Here is an 18,948-nt window from a genome sequence, read left to right as displayed (position 1 = left end):
ATGAGGATGAAGAAAGACTAGTAGCCAAAAGATTTTCTTTGTTTTTGGTTGATTATGAGCCTTGAACTCAAGGCCTAGACACTATCCCTGAGCTCTTTTGCTCAAGGCCAAGTACTCTACCACTTTGAGCCACAGCACCACTTCCAGTTTTCTGGCAGTTAATTGGAGATGAGTCTCATGGGCTTTTCTAGCCTGGGCTGGCTTTGAACTGTGATCCTGAGATATCAGCCTCCTGAGTACTAGGATTATAGGTGTGAGCTACTAGTACTTAGCTCCCAAAAGATCTTTTGAAACTAAATATATGTCCTTGTCATTTTCTTTTTTTTTTTTTTTTTTTTTTGCTGGTCGTGGGGCCTGAACTCTGGGTCTGGGTGCTGTTCCTCAGCTCTTCAACTCAAGGTGAGTGCTCTACCACTGCAGCCACAGTGCCACTTCCAGCTTTTTCTGCTTATGTGGTGCTGAGGAATCAAACCCAGGGCCTCATGCAAGGCAAACACTCTACCAGAGCCACCTTCCTAGCCCTTGTCATTTTCTTAATCTTCAAATCTCAAATTTCCTATCATTTTCTCTGGAAGGAAAGTCTTTTTCCCCTTAGACTTGGTCACAATTTTCTCATTTGTAGTTATTAATAAAATTACTCTTTATATTTGTTTTCTCTTCCAGAAATTATATTTTCCATGAAGATGAAGATGACTGTTATCATAGCTAGAGAAAATGCTTTTGTTTTTAAGAAAATTACCTTTCTTGAGTGACTTATTGTACCATCTATCTTTTTTGATGTCCTGGATGGTAATTCTTGCTGTTGGATTCTCCACTAGGATTTTATGAAGTAGAGCTGAGAATGAAACATAGGAAATGTTTACAAAAGAGTGAGCTAACAGAAAAGTCTATGGCTTACAGTAAGGAATGCATTCTTTTTTGTGTGTGTGTATTGGTTGTGGGACTTGAATCAAGGCTAGTAGTGCTCTACCACCTTGAGCCACATCACCAGTTCTGATTTTCTGGTAGTTAATTGGAAGTAAGAGTCTCACAGACTTTCCTGCCTGGGCTGGCTTTGAACTGTGATCCTCAGATCTCAGGCTCCTGAGTAGCTAGGATTATAGACATGAGCCACCAGCACCCAGCTGGAATACATTCTTTTTGGGCCTAAGTCTGCATATGATTTCTGGAGAAGGGAAAGAATAAAGTTGCCATATTGTTGTTTTAATTTCACACAGTTGTTCATTGCTGCTGTCTATACTTACAATAAAAAATTAATATAATCTGGGCATGCTGGCCTATACCTTTAATCTCAGTATTTAGGAAGCAAAAGCAGAAAGGTCAATTTGAGGCCAGCTTGTATTATTTAGCAAGTTCATGACTTTCTGGTAAGACTTTGTCTCAAAAATAAAATAAATTTTAAACATTCATACTTTTCCCAATACCAAAATTATCTAATATGCCAAAAAATTTCAATTTAAAAATGAAGCCATAAAAATACTACATCAAAACATAGGAAAACATTTTTATGTATAATATTAGAAGGAGAAAACAAGAATGTAGTCAGAAACCAAAAATGACAAGATTATTAATTTGAGAAATACAGTACTTCTTCAATAACAAAATGAACAAAAATGAAGATAAATTATACATTTTGGAAAATACTTTGTAACAAATGTAGAGGTCAAAGGATACAAGCCCTCAAAGAAAAAACATAAATCCCCTTGCTGAAATTAAGAAAAAACTAGCCAAAAAAAAAAGGGGGGGGGGGGTAATTCAACTTCATTAGTATTAAAAAAACAGCACCATAGTAAAAACTTTTTTTTTTAATGTAAACTGACAGACTCATGACATAGTACACATTTTTAGAACATAATTTAGTAAGGTAAACCATAATACTTTAAAAAACTACATATACCTTTTATCCTACAGTTTTGCTTCTGATTCAGACTCAGATTAATGGATGCCTATCAAGTCTCTTTTCTAAATGAAAATTTGGGGGCAAAAAATCTAAATCTTCAACAGAATGATCTGGAAAAATAAGGCATACATGGCAGAATGATGCCTTTAAAAACAATGGATACCTATAATTGAAGACATAGGAAAATGGTCAGAGAGCATTAAAATAAAAAATATTATAAAATACATGCAGTAAGATTAAATTTTTTCTAAAACACATGTACTTACAAATAACACATATTTAACACACACGTTATATGTACTTACAACAAAGTATAGAAGAACATATCAGAATATTCTTTAAAAAACTATTGTTTCTGAGTGCTGGAATTATGGGGGTTTTCTTTCTTAATTTTTATTTACATTTTCTAAAAAGTACCAAAGGTTATTTTTCTAACTATCTAAAAGTTAAATCAGAAAAGGAATGTAAGGAAAAAAATTCAAATAGCACAAGGCTTCATTATCCAGGACATCAATACTTTCAATAAAGATAACCCAGTTACCCAGAGGAGCAGAATCGATTTTTTTCCAAGGGTTGAGGTATGTTTTTTTTTCTTTCCAATCAGAATATTCCTGACAACTGTCACTGGGCTGGTCCCATGGCAATTCTAAAAATGAAAAACAGTTCTCTGAGTGTTTGTGTAAGTATATATACAGTAAAGAGATCACAAGTGGCGCTGTAGCTCAAGTGGTAGAGTGCTCGCCTTGAGCTGAAGAGCTGAGGGACAGCACCCAGGCCCAGAGTTCAAGCCCCACGACCGACAAAAAAAAAAAGAGATCACAGAAAAATAATCATACAAATCCATAAAATGCTGCCTCTACTATAATTCAATATAGTTTTCCAACTAAGAAACTATTTCACAGAGCCTTGGTCGTGCTCCAAAGATAGATGATTCATTCCTTGCTCTAAAAATGGAGCCCCTGGGGTAGTAAATAGTAAGCTCAGTGGCAGAGTGTTTGCCTAGCATATGTAAGACCTTAGGTTTGGTCTCCAGAGGGCTTTGAGGGGGATGTTATCTTAAGAGAGATAGCCATTGTAATTTTTACCTCATAACTGTATCTCATTTAAAAACCACTAGGAGGGGAAGATAAAGAAGACTGATAGAGGTGATAATGGAGATAGGGTACTTTGTATACATGTATGGGAATACCATAATGAAACCTTCTGTATAGCTAATGTATGCTAATTTGGTTTTTTTTGTGTGTGTTTGTTTGTTTGCTTTTGCCAGTCCTAGAGCTTGAACTCAGGTCCTAGGCACTGTCTTTGAGCCTCTCTTGCTCAAGGCTAGTGCTCTACCACTTGAGCCACAGCGCCACTTCCAGCTTTTTCTGTACTGAGGAAGTGAACCCAGAGCTTCATGCATGGTAGTCAAGCACTCTACCACTAAGCCACATTCCCAGCCCATGTATGTTAATTTGTAAATATCTCAATTAAATACAAAAAACCCTTGCAGGTTATACTCCCCCCACCCTCCCAAACTTGCTATGTTAAAATTTTAACCCACAATAGGATATGTGGAGGTGGATCTCTGGAGGTGATTAGGTCCAAGACAGTGGGAGTGTTCATAGACAGGATCTGTACTCTTAAGAAAAAGCACTAGAGAGCTTCCTTCTACTCACTTTGCTCTATGTCATGTGAGGACCCAGTAAGATGGCCTTCTGCAGCCAGGAAGAAAAATGTTACTAGAACATGACCATGTTTGCACTTTCATCCCAGATTCCAGCCTCCAGAATTTTAAGAGATAAATAAATCTCTATTACTTATAAACCACTCAGTCCGTGATATCTTATTATAGCAGCCCAAGGTGATTAAGACACTACTCAAATACTATTAAATAAATATGGATTTATTTTGGTAGAGTAAGTCTAACTTTCAGAAGTTTAGCATAACTAAATAGTGCTTACCTCCAGCCAACATTGCAGTAAGTACTATTCCACAGGACCAAATATCAACTGGTTCTGCATGAAATTCTTTTCTCTTCAGAAGTTCTGGAGCAACATAAGGTAAAGTACCACACATCTTCGTCAACAAACGCTCACGATTATTATGCCGAAATACTGTGGCCAAGCCAAAGTCAGAGATTTTGAGGTTATCTAAACAAAAACAAAACAAAAAGAGGCTATAGTACTGGGTAAAAAGAGATTTACAAATATGTACTTACAAGGTTGTTTTTATTGGAAATATTAATGGTGATACTTGAGGTTTGAAGAACTTCTCTATCTGAAAATGACCAAAATTAATAAAGAGAATAGTCGAGTGCTGGTGTCTCATGCCTATAATCCTAGCTATTCAGGAGGTTGAAATCTAAGGACTGTGATTCAAAACCAACTAGGGTAAAAAAAAAAATAGACTCTTATCTCCAATTAACCAGCAAAAAAAACAGAAGTAGAGGTGGTAGAATAGCAGCCTTGAGCAAAAAAGCCAAAAGTGAGCTTGAGTTCAAGACCTAGCAGTGGCAAAAAAAAAAATGAAAACAAGAAAACAACTTGTTAGATTTGACCCTTCCTTAGTCACCTAAATTCTTTCATTCAATAGATATTGCTGCTTTGTGTGTCTATATAGAAATGTAGCAATGAGAAAGTGCTAAAACTTACCCCTTTCGTCCAAAAGGAGATTTTCTGGCTTAATATCTCTATGAGTTATTCCAATACCGTGCAGATAAACCTAAGGAAAAAGTAGAGAGACATACTAGAAATGGGCAACTTGCTTTATTCATACTAACTTTAAGGAAAAGAGGTAACTGTACCTACCACCCCTGCCATGAGTTGATGGAAGAACCTCTGAGCATCTTGTTCAGGCATGCCTATGTCTGGCTCTACAGGAATTTTGAAAGTTAGCTTACTGGAAAAATATAATCAACCATAGCTTCTTAATTTATATCTAGACATTTATGATTGTACTTTTGCAACAGGTTATAGTTTAAAAAAAAAAAAAGATACACTAACTTAGTAACTCATATTTTCCTAAACTAACACCATGGGAAAATTCTTTTTTTTTTTTTTTTTTTTTGCTAGTCATGGGGCCTGAACTCTGGGCCTGGGCGCTGTCCCTCAGCTCTTCAGCTCAAGGCTAGCGCTCTACCACTGGAGCCACAGCGCCACTTCCAGCTTTTTCTGCTTATGTGGTATTTAGGAATCGAACCGAGGGCCTCATGCATGCAAGGCAAGCACTCTACCACTGAGCCACCTTCCCAGCCCGGGAAAATTCTTAATAACAAACTACCATCCAAATCAAGAATATTAAGGCATATCTTATAGAGTTCCTATTTTACTCTTAAGACAATGTCGGTCTACTTAGTAAACATTCTCCCTTAAGTTGTTCAAACACTAAGCTACTATGTCTCTCACTTTTGAAATATAATTGCCAATGTGGTCTCAATCTTGAAATATAGTTGGCAATGTGGAAGTCTAGGACAATCTAAGCCAATTTCACTACTTAGCAGAATTACACTTCATTTCAAGAGAAAGCCATGAATGCCTGTGAAGTCCCTTTAAGAAAATTTTATTAAAAAATGTTCTGTCAGTTATTGCTCTTTTTTTGTGTGCTGGTCCTGGAACTTCAACTCAGGGTCTGGATTCTGTCTCTGAGCCTTTTTTTTTTTTAATATTCAAGACTAGTACTCTACCACTTAAACTACAGCTCTACTTCTACTTTCCTAGCTTCAAACTGCTATCCTCAGATCTTGCCTCTTGAGTAGCTAGGCATTGACTAGTACCTAGCTTGTCAGTTACTTTTTAATCTCAAATGATCCCTTTTCCTCGAAACTATCTCCTAAAATTGACATTCGATTCTAATAGTAACAAATCCTTAATAAAAACATATGTAAATACTTAATTTAAAGCTAGGCATGGTGATACTCATTTGCTCAGTGATAATCCAGCAATCAGGTGGCTATGGCTAATGAATTGTGAGTTGAGTTCAGCCTAAGCTACACAGTGAAGCTATGTCTTAAAGTAGTAATTTCTGGACTGGAATCATGGCTCAAGTGTTAGACTGTTGGTCATCAAGCACAAGGATCTAAGTTCAAACACTAGTACTATAATAATAATAATAATATTATCATTGCTATTCTACAATGTTATTATGTTTAAATCCACAGAATATTTTATGTACTTTTCAATGTTGTTTAATCAATCCTTTAAATCTTCAGAGAACATTTAAATAGTATAACAAAGTGTTCTTAAAGCAATCCTAGAAAATTATCAATTATTTTGCTTAAACAAAGGGAAATATAAAAACATGCTATTATTTTTAATCTGTAAGTATATACAATGTCATGAAACTAGAAAGTGTAAAAAGAGAAATATCGCTCAGGAAAATGATGTTTTTAATACATCACCATAAAACTAGTTATCATTCTTAAATTGTAATCTGGAACAAGACCATTTAAGTTACATATAACTTGAGAAAAGTTTTCTTTAAATGACTATTTTCTTTCAGACCAGTGCAAGTTGCAAAAGCAAAAAAAAAAAAAGACAATTTACTTCAATTTTACTGTTATCTAAGTAATTCTAAACTGACCATCTAGTTACCTAAGATTAAAAATACAAATTCAGAAACTCTGGCTTAGTACAAAATTTACTAGAGTAAATATTTCAATATTTTATATCTTATTTAAATTTAAAATTTTTTCCATACCTATTCTATCAAAAAGTTCTCCTCCACTACAGTACTCCAAAAATAGATATTGGATATTGCCTTCTCTCCTGTGACCATAGAATTTTACAACATTCTCATGGTTTAACATTTTATTAATGCAGATCTCTTTCTTAATATTTTCTGGACAGTCTATGGCTCGCTTCATGTCTACAATCTTCACTGCAACTGCTTCTTCAGTTATTCTATTCACAGCAAGCTGAACTCTACAAAAAGAAAAGGAAGAGTTATAACATTCCAACATGTGAATTCTACTTCCTTTAACACTTCAAATGATTAATGATGCATGCCTATAATCCCAGCTTCAACAGATTAATGGGTTTTGAGCCAGAGCCAGTGAGCTACAAAGTGATAAGCTAGCAAAAAGAAAAAAAAAGTGAACAAAAATACTTTAAAAGACTAACTGTGGCATCCCAAACTATTACTTTCTCCACCAAGAAGAAACCAGTTAATGATTTGTCATGTTCTTAACAGATACTATTCCTTTCTCAATTGTTAAATGGTATACTTAAAACTCTTAAAAAAGACATTATCCTGTACACTCAAGACATTAACCTCTGATAAAAGAGAGTACACGGGTATACACATTACTTACGTGTTCTACTGATATAACAGCATCACCTTAATATTTACTAATTTCATGCTACAGATATGTAATTGCTCAGGCATAAGGTATTATTTTTCATATATGAGGAAATAGAAGCACACAGTAATATTAGAAACCTTGTCGAGGATTACAAAACAGGAGCCAATAAGGAAAAAACAAGGCAGGTCTTTCCCAAGGTCGGTTCATTTGTTCATTTAGCCACCACACTTAAACCCCAAAACAATGTGGTTAGTTACAAAAACCATAGCTTTAACAAATCTTAGGCTGTTTTGTTGTTTTTGTTTTTTTAAACAAAGATTAAGAAAACAAACACAAGAGTGGGGGAGGGGTAAAAGAGGAAAAAAAAGTGTGGATCCTTAAGGAAAGCTTATGTAACTTCACACACTAATCAGTTTCCAAGTGCAAATATCTCAATATACAATTACAAAACAATACATACATACTCGGACCGCAGGCTCGAAAAGCAAGCATGAAGGCAAGATAAAATCAGGATTCAAACTTACTCTCCATAGGCACCTTCTCCCAGGGTTTGCACCAAGTCCCAGTCTTCCACAAAGGGCACTGCCATGACTCCGCCAATCAGCCCGGCTGTAAAAGGCAGCAACCCAGAAAAGGGGAAGGAGTCTAAGTCCCGATCACCACCCTACTCTAGACCTCCACACAGGATTCCCCACAGCTGCTCTAGGGCTCCACGCACATCTCCAACACATTCTATGCAACTCTAAGCCTAAATTTAGGCGTTTCTGCCGTCAAACCCGCAATCCCCATTCTCCCCACGCAGCTGAACTCCGCTTGCCCGAGGGCCCAAGGGAAAAAGTAAAGCTTTGCCCAGGCGCAGGGAGGGGCGAATCTGGCCTAAGGGCAGGAATTCGAATGAACAAGGCCAGGGCGGCCCCTCCTACCACCAGCTCGGGTCTCATTCTCACCACCAGCTCACCAGTGCCAGGGCCCTGAGGAAACCGGGGCGGGGCCAACTGCCCCAAGAATCACAAGAAAAGGCCAGGGCCCAGAAACTCGACGCCCAGCGCTCGGGGGCCAGCCCGGAGTCTGCGGTCCCCCGGTGCAAGGGGGACCCTCCCTACGGTCACACCCATCCCTCTCCGAAACTGCCCTCCTCCGCTGCATCTTCCCGTCCCCTTCCGCCATCGCGATAACACTCTCAGTCGGCCCTTCCTCGCGGGTCTAGACCTTTAACTAGCTCTTTAGGGCACTTGGGAACCACAACGGCCGCCCATCCTTACCTGGGCCCGCAGCCACGCAGATCCAAATGCAGCGTTTTTTCCCGCCAAAACTCGCTTGCGTCACGCTGTCGCAAACGCGCGCACTCTTGCCGTAAAGCAGGACGGCAAGGCCGACTGCGCCGACCGGGTTCCTCCGCCGGCGGCGAAGCTGACTGCAGTCGGAGAGCTGCCGCCCGTACGGGACCCCAGGATGAAAAGGCAGTCGGAAGGTGCCGATCCGAGGCGGCGCCGAAGCCTCCATCCGAGCCCGCGCGCACAGTGGGCCGCGGATGGACCGCTGGCTGCCCGGGACCCCGGCAATGCGGCCCGCCGGTGACCCGAGCACCGGACCCGGCCGCCGGCAGCACTGACCAGGGCCTGAGCGCCCCACCAAGCCCCAGAGCCCGTAGCCAGCAGCAGCCGTTGGGATACTCTGGCACGACCAGCCACACGAGTCCGGGAGGTCGTGGCTGGGTAATTAACTTTGCCTTGTCTGTGCAGACTCCCAAAACTAATTTTTTTGCGGGAAGACCATTACCTAGCTTAGCTCTACTAGCCTTCTCGTTCTGATTTCTTAAAGTGTAAGAAAAAGGCAAGTTCTTTCCTCAGCACCACATAAGCACAAAGAAAAAAGCTGGAAGTGGCGCTGTGGCTCAAGTGGTAGAGTGCTAGCCTTGAGCTGAAGAGCTGAGGGACAGCATCCAGGCCCAGAGTTCAGGCCCCACGACTGGACCCAAAAGAAAAGAAAAAGGCAAGTCCGTGTGTAGTACAGCGCTTCTGCACAGCCTGAGCCATTTAACTAGATAGACCCTGTATCTATACTGATGAGAAAACAAAGTAATTTATGATGCAAAATTTAAACTAACCAAATTAAAGGTAAATGCAAAAGACCTGACCACCACTAATAATGTGGGGAAACTGACATAGGTGTTCCCCAACAGCTAACAGACTGAGAATTCAAAGCATAGGTAGGATCATTCCCAATAAATTCTCCCATCCTCAAAACTCAACATAACTAGCTACTGTGATGTTAGTAATAAACTAAAGTATGTAACATGCACAAACACATGTCTTAAAGAAGAAATCTGGGTACAAAAACCAAGACTGAAACTGCTTATGTATGAAGTTTCAAACTATGATATCAATTTAGGATTTGTGTAATAAAACAAGATTTTCTAAATAATTCCTTCTGTTATTTTCTACTTTACTGAGTGCTGGAAAAAAAATATGAAGAGGACTTGCACAGTTCCTAGATAGCACATTCAAGAACAGTCTTGTGTTCCCTTCTGACACTTTTTGTGCCAGTCCTGGAGCTTTAACTTAGGGCCTTGGCACTGTCCCTAAGCTTTTTTGCTGAAGGTAAGTGCCTTACCTCTTGAGCCACAGCTCCAAATTCTGGCTTTTTTGCTGCTTAAATGGAGGCAAGAATCTATGGACTTTCCTGCCAGATGGCTTTAAACTGCAATCCTCAGATCTCTGCCTCCTGAGTAGCTAGGATTATAGGCTAGCTTTTCTAAACAGTAAAAGGTCAGTTTTTAAAAGACAACTTCCAAGAATAAAATATGGGAAAAATTTTGCAAAGTGTAAAGTGTTTAGATGAAAACTACCAGAAATGTTAAGAAGATGAAACCCAAAACAATGGGAAATCAGACAATCAACTTAATTACATCAACAGACTGAAACGGAATTGGTGATACCAGACAACTCTGAATAGGATGTTAAAGGGGCAAAAAGAAAGAGGTTAAAAGACCATAAGAAGCAAGTACCAGTGGGAGCACTGATGGCTCATACCTGTAATTCTACTTAGGAGGCTGAAATCAAGGTTCAAAGCTAGCCTAGACAGGTATCACTGAGACTTTTATCTCTAATTAACTACCAAAACCAGAAAGTGGAGCTGTGGCTCAAGTGGTAGAATGCTAGCCTTGAACAAAAAAGCTAGTGAATAGTGCCAAGGACCTGAGGTGAAGTGCCAGTACTGGTGCACACACAAAAAAGTTAATACCATAGTGAAACCCAATGGTGCAATCAACACACACATTTTTTTAAAAAAAGTAAAAATATGGAATATTGGGCACAAAAGGATAGCAACAATTAGTATAAATGTGGATGCATATGGCCTATGTAGTTAAGCTGGCATGTATGAAAAAGTGAAAATATCTTAAAAGGGTAGAGAGGAATGGGAAAGAGGTAAATTTACTAGGATACATTGTTTACACTTATGTTGGTCCCTCAGTATCACATGAACAGAAAAAGCCACAAGTGGCACTGTGGCTCAAGTGATAAGTGCTAACTTTGAGCAAAAAGCTCAGGGACAGGGCTGGGAAGGTGGTTCAGTGGCAGAGCGCTTGCCTTGCATGCCTGAGGCCCTGGGTTCAATTCCTCAGCACCACATAAAGAAAAAAAGCCGGAAGTGGCACTGTGGCTCAAGGGGTAGGTTGCTAGCCTTGAGCTGAAGAGCTGAGGGACAGCACCCAGGGCCCTGAGTTCAAGCCCCAGAACTAGCACCAAAAAAAAAAAAAGAAAAAAGTATCACAATAAACCCTCCTAAAAATTAATTTAGGGGGCTGGGAAGGTAGCTCAGAGGTAGAGCACTTGCCTTGCATGCCTGAGGCCCTGGGTTTGATTCCTCAGCACCACATAAGCAAAAAGAAAAAAGCCAGAAGTGGCGCTGTGGCTCAAGTGGTAGAGCGCTAGCCTTGAGCTGAAGAGCTAAGGGACAGCACCCAGGGTATCAGATCTGAGAAAGTGTGTGTGTGTGTGTGTGTGTGTGTGTGTGTGCGTGCGTGCGTGCGTGCGTGTGTGTGTGTGTACTGGAGAAAACAGGCAGTTAAAAGCTTGGGTACCTGATGTCAAAGAGGAATTACATTTAAGTATAAGCACTGAGGGTTGAGCCTATAAGCCTTTCCCTACTCACAGAAGGTGAAAGCCTTGCTTCTATCTGTTAACAGGATATGTAAGTCCTGAGAGGATCTTACCTATGTGTAAGAGAAAAACTTAAAAGATACCAATACCTATGACTTTATAATATTCCACCAGATTACAGTAGTCTGAAAGGCCAACAAGCCTCTGCCTCATAGCCCCCTTATCCTCCCATTCTAAAAAGTGAGCATCCAAACATTTAAGAAATTGGAAAGATGCCCAAAAAAAAGCCATATTCAAATGAACAAATAAACAAAAACCTCTTGGACATTAAAAACAGGAGCAGGGGAAAAAAAAGACTAACCTATCTTAAATAGCTTAGAAAATTGGGCTGGAGTATAGCTCAAGTGGTAGAGCACATACCTAGCAAGCAGAAGGTCCTGAGTTCAAACCCCAGTACCAGCAAGCAAAAGAAATCACCCAGAAGGAAAAATTTGGAAAAGAGAAGAGTAAAGATGAGGGGCTGGAAATACGGCTTAGTGGTACAGTAATTGCCTAGCTTGCATGAAGCTCTGGATTCAATTCCTCAGTACTACGTAAACAGAAAAAGCCAGAAGTGGCCTGTGGCTCAAGTGGTAGGGTGCTAGCCTTGAGCAAAAGAAGCTCAAACCCTATGACTGACAAAAAAAAAAAAAGACAAAACTTGGCCTGGGATGTAGCTTAGTAGTGGCAAAGCACTTGCCTAGCAAGTGCAATGTCCTGGGTTCCATACCCAGTACCAAAAACAACAACAACAAAAAAAGCACAAAAAGAAGTTCAGGGACAGTGCCCAAGCTCTGAGTACAAGCCCCAGGATTGGCCAAAAAAAAAAAAAAGAGCAAACATGAGAATATTAGGAATACTGATCCAGGAAATCCAGCATCCAAACAACTGTACCTATCAGGAAGATAAGAGACAGTTGGAGAGGGAAGTGATCCACATAAAATCCAAGGCTATTTTTCATAACTGAAGAATTTGACTTTGCACACATAAAAGTCCAAAGTACTAGCACAACAAAAGACACATACTCAAAAAGGGACATTGGGGAAATTTCAAAACATTATATAGAGAGGTCTGGGGGGAGGGAACAGACAAGTAATAACCAGAACTACATTCCTTAATATTTGGAAGTTGGGAAATACAATGATTCAGTGCACTCACAATCCTAAGGAAAAACAATCTGGAATCCAAGTACACTTATCAATTAAGTGTGTCAAGATAAAAATGCACACAAATTTATCTCCCAAACATACTGGCCAGAAGGTACTTAGAGGTGACAAAACAAAATGTCAAAGAATGAACACATACATAAATAAAAGGATACAACTCAAAAAACTTGGAGAGCAAATCAACTAAAACCGGAACACTCCAAAACAGAAAGCATCTAATGTGTCTTGTCTGAACATAGAAAGAGAAGGTTGGCACAAATAAAGGAGACTTGAGAGCCAAATTAGTGATAAATATACAACAACAACAAAAATAGAATGATGTTTTAGTTATGCATTAGTGCAGGGCAGTGGTAGCTCACACTAGCTAGGAGGCTGAGATCTGAGGATCGTGGTTTAAAGCTAGTCTGGGCAGGAAAGCCCATGAGACTCATCTCCAATTAACCACCAGAAAACCACAAGTGGCGCTGTGGCTCAAGTGGTAGAGCACTAGCCTTGAGCTGAAGAGCTCAGGGACAGCTCCCAGGTCCAGAGTGCAAGCCCCACGACAGACAAAAAAAAGAAGAGTTATGCATTAAAATAATAGTATTTAATAACACACCTTGGTTGAGAATAGCTAGACGGTAATTGGTAATTACAGAATTTAACTAGGATCAGAACCATAATAAAAGACAGTAAAAATACGTGTCCATAAATGAAAAACAATGGTGAAAATGTACTAAAACCCTGTTTCCACACAAAAGGTCAACAATGATGCCTAACATTGAAACACCAAAACATAGTAAAGTCAAGTTATTTTAATGATATGGAGGGATATGAGAAGCAGCAGAGTTGAAAGTTATTATATATCTGGGATGTGAAGAAGGAAAACTGTATTGTTGCTGTTTAGAATTGTTTTTATATTAAATGTACTATAACAGTGAAAACTTTTTTAAAGATAGCTTCATGTAGAACTAGAAAGTAACAAATTCCTAAGAGAATTATATAGCAAAGAATAATCTCATTGATACTACAGAGGAAGCTCATTAATAATCTCTAGTGTTAACTGCATTGATAAATCTCAGAATAACCTCTTTCACTAGGGAATAATTCTGTATATAAATCAAATGAGGTATTTACATAGAGGAAATCAAATCTACTAAATGTAAGTGTCAACTACAATTGAAGTACACCTCACATAAATTGACTTGAAAGGGAAAACCCTTAGGTATACCAAGTATGCCCAAATATATCCATTATGAATACCATTTTGACTTATCTAAAAGCCATACAATTCCTCCCTGCTTTCTTAGGTAGGTTTAACTAGACAAGTACCGTATATTTTTTAAGACTTAAGGTTTATATACACCAGTGGTTTCTCATCATGTTGGCAGTGCTCTCAAGGTGACTGTTAATGTCAGTGCTTCTAACACTTACCTTCTTCTAATTTGCTTATTTGGCAAGGCCTTCGAAACCAGGCAATCAAACTAGAAGAGGAAATTTAAAAACAACAGGGAGCCTGAGACTAAGAAAAAAGAAGCTCCCATTGAATAACCAGTTTTTGAGCAGTCTAAAGCCAATAAGCAAAGAGCCAGCTATTTACTGAGAGTATTGAAAGCTAAATTTCAAACTAGTGTAATTATATTTAAGCTAAGTCAGCAACATCTGCTGACCATCAAGCTCTATGTACAATGCTGGAGGAGTTACTTCCTCCCAACTGATAATGTCACTGTTTGGGTTTTTAACGTTGCTAGTTTAGTCACACTTGATTTATTCCTCCTCTTAAAAACTCACCCTCATCAGTTCCAAAGAAATCTGGTGAGATCAGGTCTGGCTATCTATCTTCTGTCCTATAAAGTGAAAGAGCCACTAAGGAACAAGAGACACTGAGAAGAAAAACATTAATAGTAAGGAAACTAACCTGCCCCAAAATAGCACTCCTCTGGTCCCACAAACATTTATTCATCATTCAATAAAAATTTATTAAGCACCCACTATGTGCAAGCATTGTGCTGGGTGCTACAATACAGAAAGTATGACAAAGTTGTTTATATTGGTAAAGTCAGAGCTAGTCCTTGATAGTTTTCCTGATATGAGAAAGAATGCCCCTACTTGGCTCATTTAAGGAGCTAAAGGCATTGAGAAGGTATACTGCATGTCCTTCTATTAGCCCAGCACAAATGTTTCCCTTCCTCAAATCAGCCATAAGTCAAAACAAATAAGGCACGTTTAAAAAAAAATTCCCCCCTTTAATTGACCAAAGTAAAGCCATGACATTTCATTTGGTAACTTGCTCAGAATTATAAAAATCATTCCATTTGGCCCAGCCCATACTGTCCAGGGCAAAACTTCCAGATAATTCTAATATCATTCGGCTCTGTTCTTATAAACTGCATATAAAAAAATCTTCAGTGTCCTAAATATGACGTGCTCATTACGAAGCATATCAGAACTGCATGTGACATTTATGTCCTTGACAAGCCTCGGTTATCCAGGTCCTTTACCTGCAACATAAAAATGTCAGTTTAATATTATAATCAGTTCCATTCATCTAGTGAGGGGCATCTGGGTTGGTTCCTTATCTTAGCTATGGTAAATAATGCTGTGATAAATGTAGTTGTGCTGGCAGCTTTAGTATGGCCTTGTTTGTGGTCATTTGGGTAAATGCCCAAAAGTGGGATTGCTAAGACATAGGAGAGCTCTATGTGGAGTCTTTTGAGGAATCTCCAAACTGCTTTCCAGAGTGGTTGAACAAGTTTACACTCCTACCAACAGTGTAGTAGTGTCCTTTTAGCCACATCCCCTCCAGCATCTGTTGTTATTAGATTTCTTGATTATAGATACTCTAACTGGGGTGAGGTGGAATCTCAATGTTGTTTTGATTTGCATTTCTTTTATGGCCAGAGATGTTGAATACTTCTTCATGTGTCTTTTGGCCATTCTTATTTCTTCTTCAGAGAAGTCTCTCTACTACATGATTTTTTTTGTGTGTTTTTTCCCTGTATAGTTTATCCCCAGTAGTCACTGACTATATTAAATTTTGGTACCCTGGGTATTGTATATATTGTTTATCTGAACTAGGGAAGGGAAGGGAAACAAAATGGTGAGACAAAGGGCAAAGTGGGAACCTATGCAACAGCGACACTCAGAAGGTACTATGTTGGAAATGATCTGTACAACTTGGGGGTGGGGAATTGGGAGGGAGGTAAAGAGGGAGAAAAATGAGGGAGGGGGTAACAAGTTACACAAGAAATCTAAGCAGGGCTGGGAAGATGTCTCAGCGGTAAGGTGCTTGCCTCACATGCGTAAGACCCTGGGTTCAACTCCTCAGCACCACATAAACAGAAAAGACCAGAAGTGGCACTGTGGCTCAAGTGGTAGTGTTCTACCCTTGAGCTGAAGAGCTCAGGGACAGCACCCAGTCCCAAGTTCAAGCCCTATAACTGACAAAAAAAGAAAAAGAAAAAAGAAATGTAAGCAGCACTACCTTACTTATGTAACTGTAACCCCTCTATCAACTTGACAATGAAATTAAAAGAAAAATTTATAACCAGACCAACTTTGAAGAACTGTTCTACCACAATGGGTTCACCTAGACTACGAGGCATTAGATCAGGTTCTGTTGTCTGGCTTGGTATTGTGAACAAATGAGAATGAATCAGAGACTAGCTACTCTTGTTACCCTTTTGGAATGAGTATCTCCGTGAGGAACAGTGAAAATAATCTTTCACTTGAATCAAGAGTTCTCAAGCCAGGCGCTGGTGGCTCATGCCTGTAATCCTAGCTACTCAGAAGGCTGAGATCTGAGGAACGTGGTTCAAAGTCAGCACTGGCAGGAAAGTCAGTGAGACTGATCTCCAATTAACCACCAGAAAACTGAAAGTGGATCTATGGCTCAAGTGGTAGAGTGCTTGCCTTGAGCTGAAGAGCTCAGGAACAGTGCCCAGGCCCAGAGTTCAAGCCCACAATCGACAAAAAAAAAATTCTCAACCTTTTGTTTTTGTGTAGCCTAGAACATGAAGTCCTCCTGCCTTAGTTGTGCACTACCATATCTATCTTCTCTTATATAATCCATTCCTATGTTATAAGTTCTTCAGTAGGAAAGAAGAATGTAGTTCAGCAAAAACAAACTTTCTCTTCCCCCTAAAGCCTGATAATCACTACATACTGAAGCCCCAACTACAAAAGGATTACTGAAATAACTGCCAAAATGACAACCAACTATCTCCTTAAGACCATATAAAATAGAGAAGTAAAATTTAAAAAGTGAGTTGCAAGCTACTTTTCAGACACAAATGTCATCAAAAATGCCCCTATTTGAAAAAACATGTGGCCTGTTTCGTTAAGTATTGGAACTGATGGATATGCAACCATGTGAATTGCTTTGTGAGACATATAACATTTACTTACCTTATATATCCTCACCAGCCAATGTTCTGTGGTATATGCTTCTTCCAGGACATCAAGCTCAAAATCTTTATTCCCAATCTCAGCATTTCGAACACGATCAAAGCCTGGCGGGCGCTCTAAAGGGAAAAAAAGAACACTTTCCACAATGCTGATTTCCTAAAGGGACAGTAAACCAATGCAGCATATTGTCTACTGTTTGGATTATTATCTAGCATATAGTTTGATCAGAGTCTTACAAAAAAAGGGCTTCAGGTAGTAAGAACAAGTGTTACCCTAACTGAAGTTCTGTCCAAAATAATGCTTGGCAGAGTCCATGGAGCGTATCTCTTCTAAGAGATAAAACTGACAAGCCTCTAAGACTGTCATTCACAGGCCTCTGTAACACACTAGAAACCCTTCCATGGATCAGAGAAGAACTGACCAGAGAAAAAGCCAAAGTCCTGTATCTACTTCAGAAACTCTCCCTAACACAGAACCAGGAAAGTGAAAGCCAGAGTGAAGACTTAACCTGATAAATCCCTTTCAATGTATTCATCTGAAGAAAGGAAGTCCTTTACCTCACTGTCTCTTTACTCCTTGCCTCACTACAACCTGATACTGAGACACAAAATAAGATAGTATTTTAAAGCACAGACCTGGAGCCATACTGCCTAAGTTTGAATCCTGGCTCTACCACTGGTCATGTAAATGCTAGCCAGTTCAATACCCATTGATAACTCAATTCCTTCATATAAAAATGATAAGATACATTAATTCTAACTTATAAGTTGCTCTAAGTTAAATGAGTTAATAGAAGTAAAGCAGTTAAAGCAGTGCCTGGAAAAGTGTTATTTGTCACAGTTGTTACTATGTTGTAAAAATTATAAAACACTCACTGGCTTCTGTGTAGACCTGACCAAAGCGGTAGTAACACATCTTATACATGAGGCAGTTGAGCAGTACTGGAGACCCCTCTCGGTCCACACGGAATTCTCCAGTTGGAGTATAATAGTCATTCTCTTTGATATGTTTGCCTGTATCTGTGCTCCCTCCAATCCGGACCATCCAAAGAAACTTGTTGATATCTAGAGGAAAAAAAAAGAGACTGATGTATCAGAAAGGTTAATGGAGCTAAATTTCCCATATTTTTTCTAATTGGGAATGATACTACTTAATTGTATTAAAGGGAAAACAGTCTGAATAAAAGATCTTTCCTCAAAAAAAACTATTCTTAGGAATTACCAGACTCCTAGGTGGGTATGATGGTATATGATGGGTATGCTTATAAAGTACTTCCAACTACTCAGTAGGCAGAGCAGGAGGGTTGCAAGTTTGAGACTAGCCCAAAGGTAGTAGTGACATACAATTTTGAAAACACTATCTACATTTAACTAAAAGTTATAAATTACACTCATTAGGTGATAGAGGAAAAGGTAGAAATAACAAGCAAAACTCTTTAATTACCTAAGAAGTAGGTAAGAGTACATCTAAAATTGATGACCACTAAATAGCAAAATATACCTCATATTTTAAAATATGAGGGGTAGGGGCTGGGAAGGTGGCTCAGGGGTAGAGCGCTTGCCTTGCATGCCTGAGGCCCTGGGTTCAATTCCTCAGCACCACATAAGCAAAAAAGAAAAAACCCAGAAGTGGCGCTGTGACTCAAGTGGTAGAGAGCTAGCCTTGGGCTGAAGAACTGAGGGACAGTGCCCAGGCCCAGAGTTCAGGCCCCACGACCAGACCCAAAAAAAAAAAAAATGAGGGGTAGTGGTACTGCTTAGAAGTAAAGCACTTGGAGGCCCTTATGTCAAAGCCAGTGCTACCAAAATAGATCCTAAGTATTAGAAGCTAAACTGAAGGAATACTGCTAGAGTTTACTATAAACTGTAAAGGGACTTTACAGTTAGGAGATTACCATTTTTACTATAAACCTTCAGAACTGTTGAACTTTTAAAAATATAAATAGGTATTGCTTTAATTTTGTACAAGCTATTTTTAAAGCAGTGAAATTCTATTTGGATGTCTTTTCTAAAATTATCTTTTTGCCAGTAATCACAGAGAACATAGTACCATATGCCTCTTTATACACTCAGT

The 18,948-nt window shown here is 39.1% G+C and overlaps 2 protein-coding genes across 7 annotated transcripts in view; both read right to left on the bottom strand.

Moving 5' to 3' along the window:
- Window positions 1-9,162, bottom strand: part of LOC138838852 (serine/threonine-protein kinase Chk1) — a 35,931-nt gene extending 26,769 nt beyond the window's left edge. For 3 of the 5 annotated variants that reach the window (XR_011375764.1, XM_070038253.1, XM_070038252.1), the window contains exons 1-8: window positions 8,444-9,162; window positions 7,706-7,790; window positions 6,578-6,801; window positions 4,690-4,754; window positions 4,534-4,603; window positions 3,844-4,032; window positions 2,442-2,546; window positions 740-835 (exon numbers count right to left, since the gene is read on the bottom strand). Coding sequence is in view for 4 of the 5 variants with exons in the window: in XM_070038253.1 (XP_069894354.1) it covers window positions 740-835; window positions 2,442-2,546; window positions 3,844-4,032; window positions 4,534-4,603; window positions 4,690-4,754; window positions 6,578-6,801; window positions 7,706-7,790; window positions 8,444-8,684 (1,075 nt within the window). In the remaining variant the exon portion in view is untranslated. Of the gene's footprint in view, window positions 1-739; window positions 836-2,441; window positions 2,547-3,843; window positions 4,033-4,533; window positions 4,604-4,689; window positions 4,781-6,577; window positions 6,802-7,705; window positions 7,791-8,139; window positions 8,196-8,443 lie in introns of those variants that run through there. The other 2 variants (XM_070038254.1, XM_070038255.1) reach the window with 2 other exon arrangements.
- Window positions 9,163-14,406: 5,244 nt separating this feature from the next.
- The window catches only part of LOC138838851 (dolichyl-diphosphooligosaccharide--protein glycosyltransferase subunit STT3A), a 29,326-nt gene continuing 24,784 nt past the window's right edge, over window positions 14,407-18,948 (bottom strand). For both annotated transcript variants that reach the window (XM_070038249.1, XM_070038250.1), the window contains exons 16-18: window positions 17,751-17,939; window positions 16,876-16,991; window positions 14,407-14,969 (exon numbers count right to left, since the gene is read on the bottom strand). In XM_070038249.1, the coding sequence (XP_069894350.1) occupies window positions 14,931-14,969; window positions 16,876-16,991; window positions 17,751-17,939 (344 nt within the window). In that variant the 3' untranslated portion in view covers window positions 14,407-14,930. The remainder of the gene's footprint in view (window positions 14,970-16,875; window positions 16,992-17,750; window positions 17,940-18,948) is intronic.

Source organism: Dipodomys merriami, unplaced genomic scaffold (genome assembly GCF_024711535.1).
Source record: "Dipodomys merriami isolate MVZ:Mamm:240054 unplaced genomic scaffold, mDipMer1.0.p SCAF_29, whole genome shotgun sequence".
Classification (NCBI taxonomy): Eukaryota; Metazoa; Chordata; class Mammalia; order Rodentia; family Heteromyidae; genus Dipodomys; species Dipodomys merriami.
Note: the sequence above shows the minus strand (reverse complement) of the source record. Positions and strands in the feature narration are given on the sequence as shown.